The sequence below is a fragment of the Mastigoproctus giganteus genome, chromosome 12 (genome assembly GCF_048544385.1).
Source record: "Mastigoproctus giganteus isolate SK-2022 chromosome 12, ASM4854438v1, whole genome shotgun sequence".
Taxonomy (NCBI): Eukaryota; Metazoa; Arthropoda; class Arachnida; order Uropygi; family Thelyphonidae; genus Mastigoproctus; species Mastigoproctus giganteus.
In genome coordinates, this window is record NC_143586.1 from 23,149,722 (window position 1) to 23,165,590 (window position 15,869).

Genomic DNA, 15,869 nt, shown 5'->3' on the forward strand with positions numbered 1-15,869 from the left:
TCATTCAAAAATAAATTCAGCTGTGGAAAGAGGAAGAAGTTGTTATCCATTAATCATTGAGGATCAGCTGTTCAGTTTTCTCCATAAATTCATCAGTGTGATATGTGGATGGCCACCCACTTCTTTCCTTGTCATGGATGCTCTACCGCCACACTTAAACTGTCTTCACCAATGTTTGACATCATATGATGGACAGATATTCTCATACGCTGGACATCTCTTCATGGATAATCCTTGGCTGTTTGCCTTTCAAAAATAGAAATTTGATAATGGAGTGATATTCAACTTTATCCATGATGTCAGTCTCTCACAGATTCAGCTCTTTAGCAAAAGAAACATAAGAATTAGAGAAATGAAACTTCTGGCATATTAAATAAAGAAGCAGTACAGTCAATAAAACATAACATTCATACACATACACTTTCTTCTGTGTATGAATGTTTGTTATACATACATTCTTCTGTGTGTGTATGTATGTATGTATAACATTCATACACAGAAGAAAGTAAGGGGGAAAACTTTTTGATACCCCCATTGTACATGTTGAGGATATTGTCATTTTAATGGAAAAGGAAAATTTTAATGGAAAAGTGATTTCAGTAAAATTTGATATAATTTCTTAAAGTAACAATTTTTTTAAATTTTATAATAATAATTTTATATTTCTTAGTGGCTCGTTGCTATTCCACACTTCTGCAAATAAAAATTTATATTTTTTAAATAGCTAATTCTGTGTATACGACTGGAGTTCCACCACCATATCCTGGTATTTATCCTAATCTTTATAATGGAAATACTGCTGGTGCTGCAGCTACCGCAAGTGCTCCTCCTGCTATGTCAGCTGCAGGTAGGTATTATCTTAGTAAATCTTAGCAAATATTTTGTTTTGTATGAATCAATTTCATCCTTAACCACTGACTCCATGTTCTTCCCTACTATAGAAGCTAAACTCACTGACTTATATTACCCGATTCCTCTTTAGCACCACCTTTGTTCAGTGGGGAGCACTTCTCCAGTCCAAAGAGATCTTCCTGAAGTCTAATGAAACTCTCATTGACGTTCCTAACAGATTGATATACTCACATGTATCCTTTAAATTACACTGGTGTACAAAATTTAAGGACCAGTCAGGTTTTCACCTGTAGCTTCTCATAGGAGTGGCCTGGATATGGGAAAAGCATACCGAAGGAACCTCGTGAGGTACAGAAATGAAGGAAACAACACCGACACAACAACGGAAACAAAACGGTACAGAGGCCATTTATTCAAAAATGGCAACATAGCACTGGCTGCTATGATACAGATGCATCACTGCCAAAGATGGAACGATGGGAAGAGGTGGTCCTCAGTAGGAGATATGGCCACCCCTAATGTTGATGCAGGCTTTGCACCACCTGTCCATACTTAGAACAATGTTGTTGATAAGTTCTTGCAGTAACATCATCCATTCCTCTGTCAGCGCCATCTTCAGCTGGTGAACATTTTCTGGTGGGTGCGGACATGCTGCTAGGCATCTCCCATATGTGTTCAATGGGATTTAGATCGGCGAAGTGGCAGGCCAATCCAATACGAACAATGTCCTCACTTTCCAAAAGCATATCAACAGCTGCAGTGAGATGGGGTGTGGCGTTATCATCCACGAACTCTGAACCAATGGCACCTTGGAACAGACGTACGTGTGGAAGGACTACCTCGGTACAGTAGCGTGCACCAATTTCCACCTTCCAGTATCTGGAGTTGTGTACATCCATCCAAGATAACTCCTCCCCAGACGAGAACACCTCGACCGCCACATCAGTCCCTTTCAGTGATGTTTGCAGGGTGATACCATGTGCCAACCTCTCGCCAGATTAGCTGAGTTCAGAATTGCTGCTGAGACTGCATCTACTCTCATCAGTAAAGATTTTGTGGTTGTAACACTTTAGAAATAGTGTTGGTCCTTAAGTTTTGTACATCTGTCTCTCTCTCTGAAGCATTTGTTCAACTCATCTGCAGTTCTTCTGGGCTTTCTGTGGATCTTATGCTGCAGTTAATTAAGGGGCCTATTTGATTTAAGATATCAAAAGAAGAAAAAATTTAGTCAAGAAACACTTGTCATGATGAACCGAAGATGCCAAGGACAAAATTGAGTGTACTGAGTTATGCAAAGCCATTAGAAAGAGACTCAGAGAGGACATAAGAAGATTTAACACAAGAATCAGCAGTAATACAGAAAGACAAATGATACTGAAACTGAAGAATAGTGATGGTGTACTTATAAATTAACAGAGAAGGCATAATTCAAATAGCAGGCTACTATAGAGAATTATACAAGGATCGAGGAAATGATGCTAGCAGTGGGGAAGATGGATTGAAAATTAGTAACACATACGACATACCCAATATCTTTCCTGATGAGATAGAACATGCTTTGAAGAATCAGAAAGCCCCAGGGGAAGATGAAGTTACTGTAGAGTTGTTAAAATTGGGAGGAAGAGACATGACACAAACTGCCAAGACTCTTCACAAAATACATTAGAAAAGGCATGACACCCAAGGAGTGGAATTATGCAATCATATTTTTGCTGCATAAGAAAGGAGATAAATTGGAAATTATAGGCCAATTAGCTTGTTATCTCACATTAGTAACGACCCATGTTTACGAGGGTCGTTACTAACAGATTAGAAAGAATACTTGATGAGAATCAACCGAAAGAGCAAGCTGGCTTTAGGACAGGATTCTCAACTATGGATCACCTTCATGTAATATCACAGCTAATGGAGAAAGCAAACGAATATAAAACACCATTATGCCTGGCATTTGTGTTTTATGAAAAGGCATTTGACTCCATATAGCATAAGGCAATGTTTTGGGCACTGGGAAGACAAGGCATGGATACCCCCATATATTATGATTTTAAAGAAAATATTTGAGAATGCTACCTCCTTTATTAGACTAGACAAAGACAGTAGCAAATTTAAAATTGAGAAAGGAGTTTGACAAGGAGACACATCTCTGACGTTGTTTACTGCTGCCCTTGAGGAAGCTTTCAGAAGATTAGGCTGGTTGCAGAAAGGAGTTAATGTGAATGTGAATGGAGAGTACCTAAACCAATTATGATTTGCAGATGACATTGTGGTCATAAGCAATGATCCCAAAGAATTAGAGGAAAATCTTAATCAGTTATGTAGAGTTAGTAAGGATTTTGCACTAAAGATGAATATGGCTAAAACAAAAGTAATGATGAACAAGATACCACAGAAAGGGATATAATTATTGAAGGAGCAGTAATTGAAAAGGTGGAGTCATATACTTATCTGGGACAAGTCATTAACTGTAATAATGATAAATGGCTGGAAGTCAAGAGAAGAATAAATCTTAGATGGATAGCATTCAGAAAAATATAGTCACATACTGAGGACCAATATCCCAATTTGTCTGAAACGTAAAATAATGAATCAATGTATACTACCCACCGTGACTTATGGAAGTGAAACTTGGGAACTCACCAAAAGAATAGAAGAGAAGCTGAGAACTACACAGTGAAGAATAAAATGAATTATATTGGGAGTCAGACCGTTAGATAAGAAGAGAAACACATGGATTGAGCAAACTCAAGTAAAGGACATTCTTATCAAAACTAAAGAACTAAAATGGTCTTGGGCAGGACACGTAGCTCGAAGACATGATGACAGATGGACTAAGAAAATAATAGAATGGTACCCAAGAAGAGCTAGAAGAAAACCTGGAAGACAACGACGGAGATGGACAGATGAAATTCACGAGTTCGTGGGTGGTAAATGGATGGCCATTGCATAAAACAGAAGGAACTGGAAAGTTGCTGGAGAGGCCTTCATCCTGCAGTGGATTGAAAATGGCTGATGATGATTGATTTATGTTCTTTTTTTTTTAGTCACATAAGAACTCTCTGTTCCCATTCTTAGCTTGCTTTGTTAACATGTTCTTATAATCAGCTTTCACCCATCTAATCCTGCCACATAACTCCGTCAATACAGATTGCAATAATACTATTGTAACTGTCTTTTGCTCAGTTAAATTCTTCTCACACTGTCATCCATTTTGGCATTTACATCGATATAACTAAGTTTGTGGCTTGGAGGATGAATTCCTTGAATGCTTCCCATAATGTTTGTACCTGATAGCATGTAGTTGTCTCAATTAAGTTAAAAAAAAATATATTGTTATAGTCCCCTTCCTTGAAATTGAAAATTGTGCCCTGACCCCCCCCCCCACTGTCAAGTTTGTGATACATTTCGGCTCCTTAGTAAGAACCAAATCTAGAATATTAGAGCCCCTCGTACTCTCTCTGGCATTGATATAAGTAGCAGTCATTCAGCTTGTTGAAAACAGTTACCATACAGTGTATTTCCATTCTTTAGGTAGTAGTTGAAATTGCCTATAATGAGACAATCATACTAGCTTTGGGTGCCTCCGTAGCCAGGTGGGAAGGAGTAGCAGTGCGTAGCACACTCTTCTTGATTAGACCGGGGTTCGAGCCCGTCACCACCAAATACGGAGGATGCGGAAAGGTCAGGGAATGACCACCGCATATTCCCGGACCAATATGGCCTTAGTTGCTAATGCTCCTAAAAACCAAATAACAATAACAACAACATATTAGCTTTGGTCTGCCTAAGGAGATTTTTTGGCATACTCCTCAGTCATTTGGACTCTATCTCCCCCTCCCCCCTCTCACTTCCCTTTACTGCAAGTCATTTCATACCCCACACACTCAACCTCAGTATTATATTGCTCAGACTCGGAGAACATTCAAGCAATTTTTGATCAGAAGCATCACTTCATCTCTCTGCCCTTCCATCTTTCCTGAGCACACAATATTCAGTAAAATGAAATTTTTGATCTCATATTTCCGAGTTGCACTGTCTTTGTAAGCCCAGCTATTTCAGCATAGTTGACTCAATAAAAGACTCAAATTAATTTGTTTAAATAAACATAGCATTACTATATAGACAAATTAAATTTTGTACATGTTTTCGACAACATTGATATATTTTATAGTTAATCATTGTAATTAAGTGTTTGTTCTGTGTACTCTGAGGCTGATGGTGTAATTTGCTTCCCTTCTTGTATTTGCACAAAACACACTCTCTGAGTGAGAGTGAGCAAGAAAACAAAGTTTTGTCCCATCCCACTTGAGTCATTTGTTGACTTCCCTTTCCCATACTCCCTTAATGCCTCCTCGTGGCATTAGCAGAAATCCCTACACTTGCTCTGTTTAAATGTGCTTACAAAATAAATTTAATCTACCAACTAAAGCTGGCCAGGATGATGAGAGAAACTTCTCCCTGTAAGCCTTACACAGGCCCTCAGTCCTATAGTTAATTCACAAGCTTTTCATCGTATAATAGCTCCTGTTGTGTCTGTACAGAATTGCAGACACAAGATTATATATCCCTGTCTCTCATACAGTTGAGTCCCCAACTAACACTACCTCCTGCTGAACCAAAGAACTTTGTACCACTTGGTCCACTTTCAGGATGAATTCACGAGCATGGCCTGACATAACTTTCAAAATTTTTATTAATAACAGTTCAGATTTATTAACTGCATGTGATGGTAGACTGCACTCTATCTTATAACTTCTCCATCAATGTTAGTGTGCCTAAGATTTGGTTCATTCCTCACTTTTTTCCCCCCTCATGTATATTAATGACTGTCTTTTACTGACTTGGAATCCTATCCATTGTTTTGCCAATATCACACCACAACACCACATTCTACTGTCTAGTTTGAGAAACCTTATCCTGCACAAACAGCCTGAACTCTAAATCCACCACTGGCATAGATTGCAAGGTTTTTTCCCCCCAGAAACTGGGGTTTTTTTGTCCAGCAAAACAGGCAAATCAACCAAAGAACACACAATTTACAGACACAATACTACACATGGGTATAGGTAACTAATGTAATAGTTTGGATTATATCAAGTTTGTCATTAAGCTTTAATGTTTTTCTTCTGTATGAGTTTTATTAACTTTAGGAGCCATAGTGAGGGGTTTTTAACTTAAAATAAATGTAAAACAGTGGTATGATCCATGATATCAGTACAAAATTCGCTTTCAGTCAGGATTTGCGCTGTGTGTAAACATCCGATTTCAATGTGCCATTAGCTCGAATGTTCTGTTATGTGGGGGTGCTGTTATTTCGACTGATTATCTCGGCATTACTTTCAGTAATGCCGAGAGCAAAAAAGAAAATCCAACTTTGCTAATGGGGAGAGAGAGAGAGAGAGAGAGAGAACTAAAATAAATCTGTCATCAAAGATTTATTAGAGCAATAGATTTTTATTTTTTAACAAGAAGTAAGAGGAATGAATTTTATATGGATTGAATTTTTCTTCACCTCATCTGAACAATTACTTGGAAACTGGCATTTGGGGAAGTGGTGTTGGATATTTACAAAGTTTGTGCAGGGAAATGTTTCTCAAAGCAGAAGGTGGCACATTACATATAGTGTGCTGTCACAACAGAATTATGGATATGATTTCCAAAATTCAGAAAAGTTTTTCATATATAAAAGGAAAAGCAGTTAAAAGAGCCATCTACCATTAAGTGTTCAGAAAGAAAACTGATTACCCAGTTGCAAAAAAACAGGTGGAAATCCACATGATTGGAGTTTGTTTAAAAGACCTTTATGCCATGCACAGTCAGAAGCTTTGAACATGTCAAGGGCAAATCCTGAGTTCTGTCAAAATTTTTCCAAAGATGAGTAACATGAGCTAATATACAGGGTGTCTCAAAAATATCTAAAGGAATGTGAATCACATAGGAACCCATAACCGGAAATGTCACTGTAAGTCAGTAGACGGTGTGGTAGTCGCCGCATGAAGAGCATGCATCGTTATATGAACTGTGAGCTGGCAGACATGGATTAGCAGAGGGCAATGAATTTATGGAGAACTCTTCCCAGAGAGACATGTACCGGACCACCGTTTGTTTGCACGTGTGCATCAAAATTTGTGCGATTATGGGTCTAGAGGTAACAGGAGTAGTGTGGGCAGACCACGTTCGACGTGAACTCCCGCCATGGAAGAAAGTGTTGAATGCCATCCAGAATAATCCTACTACCAGCACACGTGCTGTCGCCTCTGCCTTAGGAGTGTCTCATTGCAGTGTACAGCGTGTCTTACACCCCTTTCATCTCCAAAGGGTTCAGTTACTGCTCCCCCAAGATCATCCTGCATGTGTGGCTTTTGCACAGTGGTTTCTCCAAGAAAGTGTTCAAGACTTGAATTTTTCAGCCTATGTTTTGTTCATGGATGAGGCTTATTTCAGTCGGGAAGGCTTATTCAATCAGCACAATGCTGATGTGTGGGCTCACGACAACCCACACAGTGTGCGTCCCCGTGCGGAACAACATTGCTTTGCAATAAATGTGTGGACAGGTATGGTCGATGACTGCTTAGTCGGCCCATACCTGTTTCCATCCTGCATGAACTCCGCTAAATATCAGATCTTTCTTGAACAAGTTCTACCAGGGTTACTTGACGATGTTCCAGCAAATGTGAGACGCAACATTTGGTTTCAACATGACGGGACGCCTGCCCATTATGGAAGGTGCATTTGTGACCATTTGAACAGGCGTTTTGGGCATCGATGGATTGGCCGTGGTGGACCCGTTGCCTGGTCCCCACACTCACCTGATTTATCGAGCCTTGATTTCTTTCTGTGGGGCCCTGAAATCTATCGTGTATGAATCACCTGTGGAGATGTAAATGGATCTCGTGGCGAGACTCATGTGCGCTGCTACTACTGTCAAAGGAACTCCAAGTGTGTTCGACCGTGTCCGCCAATCCATGCTGCATCAGTGTCACGCATGCATCGCGTCTCATGGTGGAACCTTCGAGCATCTGTTGTAACATCATGAAATGCATCCATCTCGTACTCCATTGTTAATATTATGTCAAATAAATGTTTGCCACTAATTACTGTCTTGTGTCACATCTGCTTCTTGTGCCTCTGCTACTACTTTCCCACGACGTTTCTGGTTATGGGTTCCTATATGATTCACATTCCTTTAGATGTTACCTACCTCCCCTAAACGTTTGTACCAATATTTTTGAGACACCCTGTATATATTAACTCATGTTACTCATCTTTGGAAATCACTGATCAGATTAAAGGTTTAGAGATAGTTTGTTGCTGGTTTATGGATTTCTCTAGTACTTTGGAAATGGTATAAGTCAGTTCAAGGAAGAGATTTGTTACTTTCTTGAAACTGGCTGGATGAAAATGTGCGGGGGGGGGGGGATGGTGGAATAAGGTGCACACTTGGGAACACAGATTTTGAAAACAAATAGAGAAATGCCATCATGATTTGGGGCTTTCCTGACACCAGGATTATTCACAATTATTCTAATATCCTGTTGGAAGACTTTTGTTTGATGTGGTAGAGGAGGTAATTTGTCAAGATCATCAATACAAGAGTTAGACAAAAGCAGGAGGATAATTCAGCCTTGTCTTTAGTTGAGGATGCATCAGAACCATCAAGTTGTAACAGAGGTAGAAGTACGGATAGACAGAAGTTGCAACCAAGTTTGACCACTAATTGAAGAAGAATAAAGGTTTCTACTTCTGGCTTGTTCAAAATTAAATTTGGATTTATTACTAATTTTTTTTTTTTTTTTTTAATTTGTTGCAAGGCAATTGATGAAGCTAGAGATTTGAATACAAGCAATTGCAATATGCCACATTCTTTATGTATTACATTTTCTTATTTAAAATTCTTGATAAGAAAGACCACAACAGAGTAATCTTCTTCAAACAAGCCTTTGGGGTTGGGAATGTTCAAATTCATAACTGCAATAATACAACAGCAACCGTTTAGGGTTTATTGGATACTATTACAGTATAATAGTTGGTGTAATACTACACAAACCGTGTAGTACCGTTTTCTGAATGGGAGTGTTTATAATAACTGTAATAATACTACAACCATAGAACTGATTCTTTATTAAAATAAAAATGGTATAGTAAAAACTGGATTTAAATTAACCTGGTAATAAAGTAAAATACATTTTATACAATAAAACTATAAAAATAAAGCATATAAAATGTACAGTGAAAAAAAATAATAAAACAATATAAATCATGGAATAAAACATTAATGCAATAAAGACTGCAGATTATGGGAAATCTGCTGACCAAACATTTTTGGGAGAATCACCAAATCTCTCCTGAAGAAGCTGTTATTGTCGACCATTCGCATAACTTTTGAAACTGTAAATTGCTTGAGAGTTTGCTCTTCTGAGCATAACACTATTAATAGAGATGGGAATCTGTATTCATCCCCCTCTTCGCAACTGTGATTCTTGGATGGGTTGAACAGTTCTGCCTGGGATGCTCCCGAGCCATTTCTGGTTCCAATGCACATATGGAAAATACTGCCCATGCTCCTGAAGTAACACATGCTGTTAACCGTGATCCTGAAGATATTTAAGGATGTACTATAGCATGTTAAGTGTTACTGTTGGTAAAGGAGGTGGATGCCTTTGAAAGCTACAGTTGTGTTTTTATCACTTTTTATTCAGTGATTTATATCAGGTTTTATTTCATTTCATTTCATTTTACATGCTTTAGTTTTAGTTTTATTGTATAAACAGTATATTTTACTTTATTACCATTTCATTTTAATCTGGTTTTTACTATACTATTTTAATAAAGAATCAGTTTTATGGTTGGTGTAGTATTATTGCAGTCACTATGAATAAGAGTAATCCTCTTATTTACTGGTAGAGGTTGCAGCAATCAAGGTCTAGGATTAATAGATTTTGCTTATTATTCTCGTACACATAACTTTCAAGTCCTTCCATGAAGCATGCAATTATACTTACCAGAAATGTAAAATTTTATTAATCTATTATTTCTGGCTAATTCTTCCTTATTTGCTTACTGTAACTTGTAATTTTGTTATATTCCTGGCATTTATAAATTGATTTTAGCTCTGTAGTTAGTGTTAATTATAACTAGATTAAAAAAAAAAAAAAGTCTCTCAGTTATTTGTTGGCTTCTAGGCTTGATGATACAAACCAATTATATGTTACTATCCCAGAGGCATTCAACATTCATGTCAAGAATAGCTTGCAACATTATGTATGTAGCAACAGCCAAATAATCTGGATTGCTGACATAATTAATCAGGATTATCTTGAGATAGTTTTGTCTGTGTTCCACAGGATACAGTATATATTGTAACAAACATATACTGATTTTTCAATGTTTTAGGCTATCCTTAATATATATTTTTTTTTTCTGTAAATATTTTGTAGTTCAGTATATATTTTTACTTTTCCAGAGGCTAAAGCACAAGAAGCTGCACAGAGTGCTTACTACAATCCATATACTCCAAATTATGCATATGTACCACCACCCTATCCATCACAATATGTAAGTATATTATAACAAGAGCTTGTGTTTTACTTCCCACAGTAGATTATTGTTATCCTTCTTATTACATACATAATCAAATATTAATAGAAGACAGTAGGTGGGTGTACAGTTGAATAAGTTGGCAGATCTAAGGAATCAAAATAAAGTAGAGGAAAAGGACAAAATTAAGCATATTATAAGTAAATATTAAAAATGCAAAATGACTATCTTAAAAGTAAAATAAATATATTGAAAGTGAATTAGAGGTTATAGTATTAATATAACAAAGGGGATATTTTAAACCATTCCTGCACATCAAGTGCCCAATGGCTCTGGTGCATTGTCATCTTGGATGACACCATCGCCATTCGGGAAAAAGTGTAACATAGCAGGGTGTACAGTCAGCAAACAGTTGATAGTAGCAGAGACCACTGATACATTGTTCCTCATGCACCAGAGGTCCAAGTTCCTCCACCAGCCCACACTTTTGATACCATGCACGATAGATGGAGTCATGTTGTTGACGCCAAATCTGTTCACGACCATTCACGGCGTGGAGTAAATAACGTGACTCATGAGACCAGCACACCTTCTTCCAGTCTTCTAAACATCCAAATTGCATGCTCTTTGCACCAGGCGAGTCTTTTATGCCGATGAACCTTGGTTAGGAGAGGATGCCGCAGGGGTCATCTGCTGGTATAGCCCATATGTGCGACACATGCTCATGCCAGATATTGTTATGTTGTATTGGGCAGTCAACAGTGCTGCACCTGTTTGCCTGTACAAGTCATTGGACCCGGTGCTGACTTTTGCCGTCGGGTCGTTTGACCATTTTGACGCCAGTCTTGGTACACCTTAACTATGACAGCTCTCGAACACTACACCAGTTCAGCCGTTTTGAAAATCGAAGCACCAGCTTGTCGAGCATCCACAATCTGTCCTTTTACTACCTACTGACCACTGACACCTTATTTATTCTACATAGGTCAACTAACTCTGCACTCACTGGTCAGCGGGTTGCATAGGGGTGGTCATGATTCAGTGATCACTCAGTGTAGCTTACAAGCTCAGAAGAAGCAAAGTGGTCTTGGCCTTCAGAATTGAGAATAATCCCCCTCCCTCAATGTTTCTTAATATTAAACTTATCTATCTCAACCTGTGGTCTGTGTGCCATTTTTGCTGTTCTTCCCATGCTGGGTGCAAAAGGCTCAGGTTTGAATCCTGTCAATGAAGCAAGGAACTTGTGCTTTGTTTTAACACTATGGCTGAGTTAGTTAATCCCAGGTGCAGATAGCAAGATTTTACCCTCTGGAAACTGGGTTTTTTGTTCAGCAAACACATGTAATTCATGAACATTTTACTTGGGCAGATGAATGTATATTCCAGGTGGCCCTAGTATGACATTTTTGTTGTCTCAACCTGTAATCAAACTTCTGTTTCCATATGCAGTAGGGTGTGTACTCATTTGTAAGCACTTGTAATATTTGTTGCTGCTGTTGAATTTTTGTTCTATGGGGTAGTAGTATTGAATATTTTTTTTTTTTTTTTTTTTTTTTTAATAATGAAATAAATGTTAAGTTTCTCTTAAATGATTTGCAATTAGTCTCTAAAGAAGCAGGCTAACCAAATTCTAGTTTTTTCAGTGTAATGGTACCTCACAATCACTTTGGATTTTTGCTGTTTTACAATGTGAATGCACTGACCATATTGTATTCTCTTTGCAAAGCTTAAACATAATTTGATCAAAGTTTGATTAGTGATATTATAACTAGAAGCAGCAGCAGCTAAAAGATTGAGTGTGTTTACATCTTTTAAGCGTATGTGCCAAAGTTTAACTTGCCATGCAGTCTAGTAACAAGATGCTTTGCATGATTAATTTGTATTTTAAAAAGGTTTTATGAGGGAATTTTTTCTTAAAAAGAAAGAAGCAGTTGCCTGTTAATCCCTAAACAACTGAAATATTCAATATGCTCAATGATTGAACATTTAAGAAATTGCCTAGGAAATGTCTTCCATTTAGCTAATTCTGGCCATTTTGACTGAGGATTTGGAAATGAGTCAGGTGAATGCCAAGTTTATTCCATACATTCTCACTTGAGATCAAAGATAGCATTGAGCCTTCATATGATTTGTTTGTTGGATTCTGCTTTTTTTTTTTTTTACCAAAAATAATAACAGGTGATGTCTTGATTGTATAGGCACAACTCTGAGACAAAGGTTCAAGGCTTGCACTGGGAAATGTCACTACGCTCACCTTTATCCATGCGATGTCACTGTCTTCCATCCTGACAATGTGCAGTATCACCTCACTTGCCAATTTTTGACCAAAAAAAAAAAAAAAAATTGCATTGTGCTATGTATTGACCTCACTTAGCATCATCTGAGTTTGGACTATTCTCACACGGAACAAATAATTTTAGTCAATTCAAGAAATCCAACCAAACACAGGTGACTACCCAAACCATTCACACTGGAACAAGTGTATGGTCACAGCAGGGGATTATACTGAGGCATGTACGTGTATGAAACACGTATCATAGAGTTAAATTTTTGTAGGACAATCTGATTTTTTTTTTTCCTTTCTAGACAACTTTTATAAACATTGACACAAGTGTCATTCATCCTTTTGTTACTAAGAAATTTTAGTCAATAAGTTGATTGGGTATTGTCATGGTGGTTCCATTTCACACATGATCAAACACTATCATTCAGCAATTTATTTGGAACTACATAACTTAGAAATGCTCCTATTAACATCTTCGATGAGAAATAACATTTAACAGTGAACACTGCCTGTAAATTACTGATAATATATTACATATATAATGCCTTGTATAAGTATATTTTTTTGCAAGAAAGGATCAACTGAATGGGGTATGCAACTTTGCCCATACTGCAGAAGAATCTAAATCATCTACTGATGAAAAATGACCAATCATGCAAAATTCTATGCATACAACTTTCCATGAGCTGGTAATTACAACCACACCATTTGTAATTTGATACACAACAGTAAACTGGCTTATATAGAAATTCATTACACTTTTCTAGGCAAACTTTATATAATGGATTTATTTATAAACATAGTTGAATAATGCTTAAAACTTTCTTTTAGGATGGCCCACCACCTCCCTATGCTGAAGCTACAAAGAAGAGCCAGTGAAGCTTAAAATCAAAATTTATATGGCAGATAATAGAAATATATAATCAAGATTAAACTATTGTCACATTTTCAACTACTGACAGCTTTTTTTTCCATTGTCCTCTTGTGTAATTTTTTTCTATTTCACCTTGAAAATGCAATTTTACTACACGTTATGTTTTCTGAGAATGTATATAATTTTTTCAGATTATGTCCTGTTGTAATTTCAGCAACTGTATAATAAAAGTCCTCCAGTAAATTGTAGTTTTGTATATATATTAATTTTTATTAGTACTAAATTTTAAAATAAGTTTCATCCAGTACCAAAAAAAAAAAAATTATGCATGTTCATGATATGATTTTACAAAATTTTCCCTCCACCATAATTGTAGTGCAGGAGCTATTGCGCCGGCACTAGACATGACAACCTATGGGATGTAAAAGCTATAGATCTATATAAACAAGTTTACAGTTATCGCTGCTGATCTGAAAGCAGTTTGATCCACCAATCCCACAAGATCCAGTAAAAACATTGGCAGTACATTAGTTACCTTTTAAACATCTTAAACATTAAACAAAACATTAAGTTTGCCAATATGAAAGTTAAAAATACAAGTACAGAAAAATAGCAACTTTTTATTAGCTGCTCACTTCTGCACATGAAGATGAATCAACATGAACAAGTGTTATCTTCAGTGTGTAGAATGAGCTTCCTCTGAAACCCTGTAGCACGAGATACGATTACATGCAATCTTTTCTTCTCACTATCAGTCTTTCCAATTGAGCAGTCAAGGCCAGTTACATTTTATTTGATTGACACTGTTCATAAAATGCATGGAACATAGTTGCACCTTGTCACAGTAGAACTGTTCATGGAAGAGAAATCATGCTCCATCTTCATCAATATGACTTAGCTCCTCAATCTGAGCTGTTGGTGCTTTACACTATAAAAGAAAATGAGAATAATGTGAGTACTTGGTGGAAAATTAAAAAATGTTTAGTCTACAGCTGTTATGTATAATACCTGAATAACTTACTTTTCCATAGAGTGAAAAAATGATAATTATACACTTGGCTACAAAATAATCTAATACAACTGTTGTATTAGTTTTTTTTTATTATTATTATTCTGAAAAACAGTGAGGCTAGTTTAATTTTAATACAGTGAGAGGACTGAGGAGAAACTGAACACAAGACTAAGCTGGATTTTCCAATTAGGTCACAACTGACAACCACTACTATTGTTGAAGATTAGGCTGCTGTGGGTGTGACGTATTCAGTAAGTGAATAGCTGGTTGTATTCTGAATTTAAAAAGGCAAAGTGTTTAGAGTAACCCCTTCCTCAAAGATATCTCCACAACAGTATGGAAATATGTAGAAAGAACAGAGAAAAAATTAAAGTCAAAATAATCTAAAAGAGCTACACCACAGGATTGAAGTGAAAATATCATTCATGGGGGGGAGTGATCACAAAACACAAGCCTGTTTCTCTGTTAGCAGTGCAAAAGAAAGGAAAATATCCATTCTAAACCCATAGCAATAAAAAATCTTATATGGAATCTTAACTTTTCAGAAAGTGTAAAAATATGAGCGGTCTGATAAATATGTTGCACAACACTCTGGATCTAAAAATAGTATCCTATTAATAATTTGAATTACACATAGTCAATGGCCTATTCACAAGTAAATTATACCAGTAGAGAAATAGGAATTAACATTCAAGTTACTTGAAAAAAAAAAAAAAAAAAGCCAGAACAATTATACATATTCAAGATGTCTATGCTGTGAATTTCATTACAATCAGTGTAATAATGGATGTGTAAAACAGAATGAGATGTTCTACTTGGTCTTAGAAAAACTTTGCCACATATCTGCTCTCATTTCATGCCTCAAGTTTTCCACTTAAAAATAAGCTGAAAGCAGTAGTATTGAATCTCCTTGAAAGATTTAACAGGTCTTCAGTGATATGGAAAGCAAGTTTAAGTTTTTAAATATTAATGGAGATAACTTTTAACATGTAAATGATTTAACAAAAAATTATTAAATGTGCATAATTTTTCTTGATTTCAAAATTCATTGCATAATTACTTTTGGGATACACTATACCCACATAGCTACAGGTGATTCTAAGCAGAAAAATTTTATATTTTTTCATATTATTTTGAATTTTGTATAATTATTAGGATAAGTGCAGGTGAGAATAGGACTGATCAATTTTACTAGAAGGGTAAATATATTTAATGTAAAAAGAGTTTAAACATCTAATTTCTACATAATTTTACTCAGAACAATAGCCAGTATGGCCACCTCTAGTCTTGATAGTCACAGTACAATGAAATTT

General features: G+C 36.5%; 2 protein-coding genes across 2 annotated transcripts in view; one reads left to right on the forward strand and one right to left on the reverse strand.

The window, feature by feature from the left end:
• The window catches only part of Wbp2 (WW domain binding protein 2), a 66,370-nt gene extending 52,583 nt beyond the window's left edge, over positions 1-13,787 (forward strand). Inside the window, exons 6-8 of the mRNA XM_090386827.1 lie at positions 725-847; positions 10,313-10,404; positions 13,502-13,787. Coding sequence (XP_090242953.1) covers positions 725-847; positions 10,313-10,404; positions 13,502-13,549 — 263 coding nt within the window. The 3' untranslated portion in view covers positions 13,550-13,787. The remainder of the gene's footprint in view (positions 1-724; positions 848-10,312; positions 10,405-13,501) is intronic.
• Positions 13,788-13,876: 89 nt separating this feature from the next.
• LOC150076780 (lethal(2) giant larvae protein homolog 1-like) overlaps positions 13,877-15,869 on the reverse strand; it is a 227,416-nt gene continuing 225,423 nt past the window's right edge. Inside the window, exon 21 of the mRNA XM_090386649.1 lies at positions 13,877-14,472. Within this exon, the coding sequence (XP_090242775.1) occupies positions 14,413-14,472 (60 nt within the window). The 3' untranslated portion in view covers positions 13,877-14,412. The remainder of the gene's footprint in view (positions 14,473-15,869) is intronic.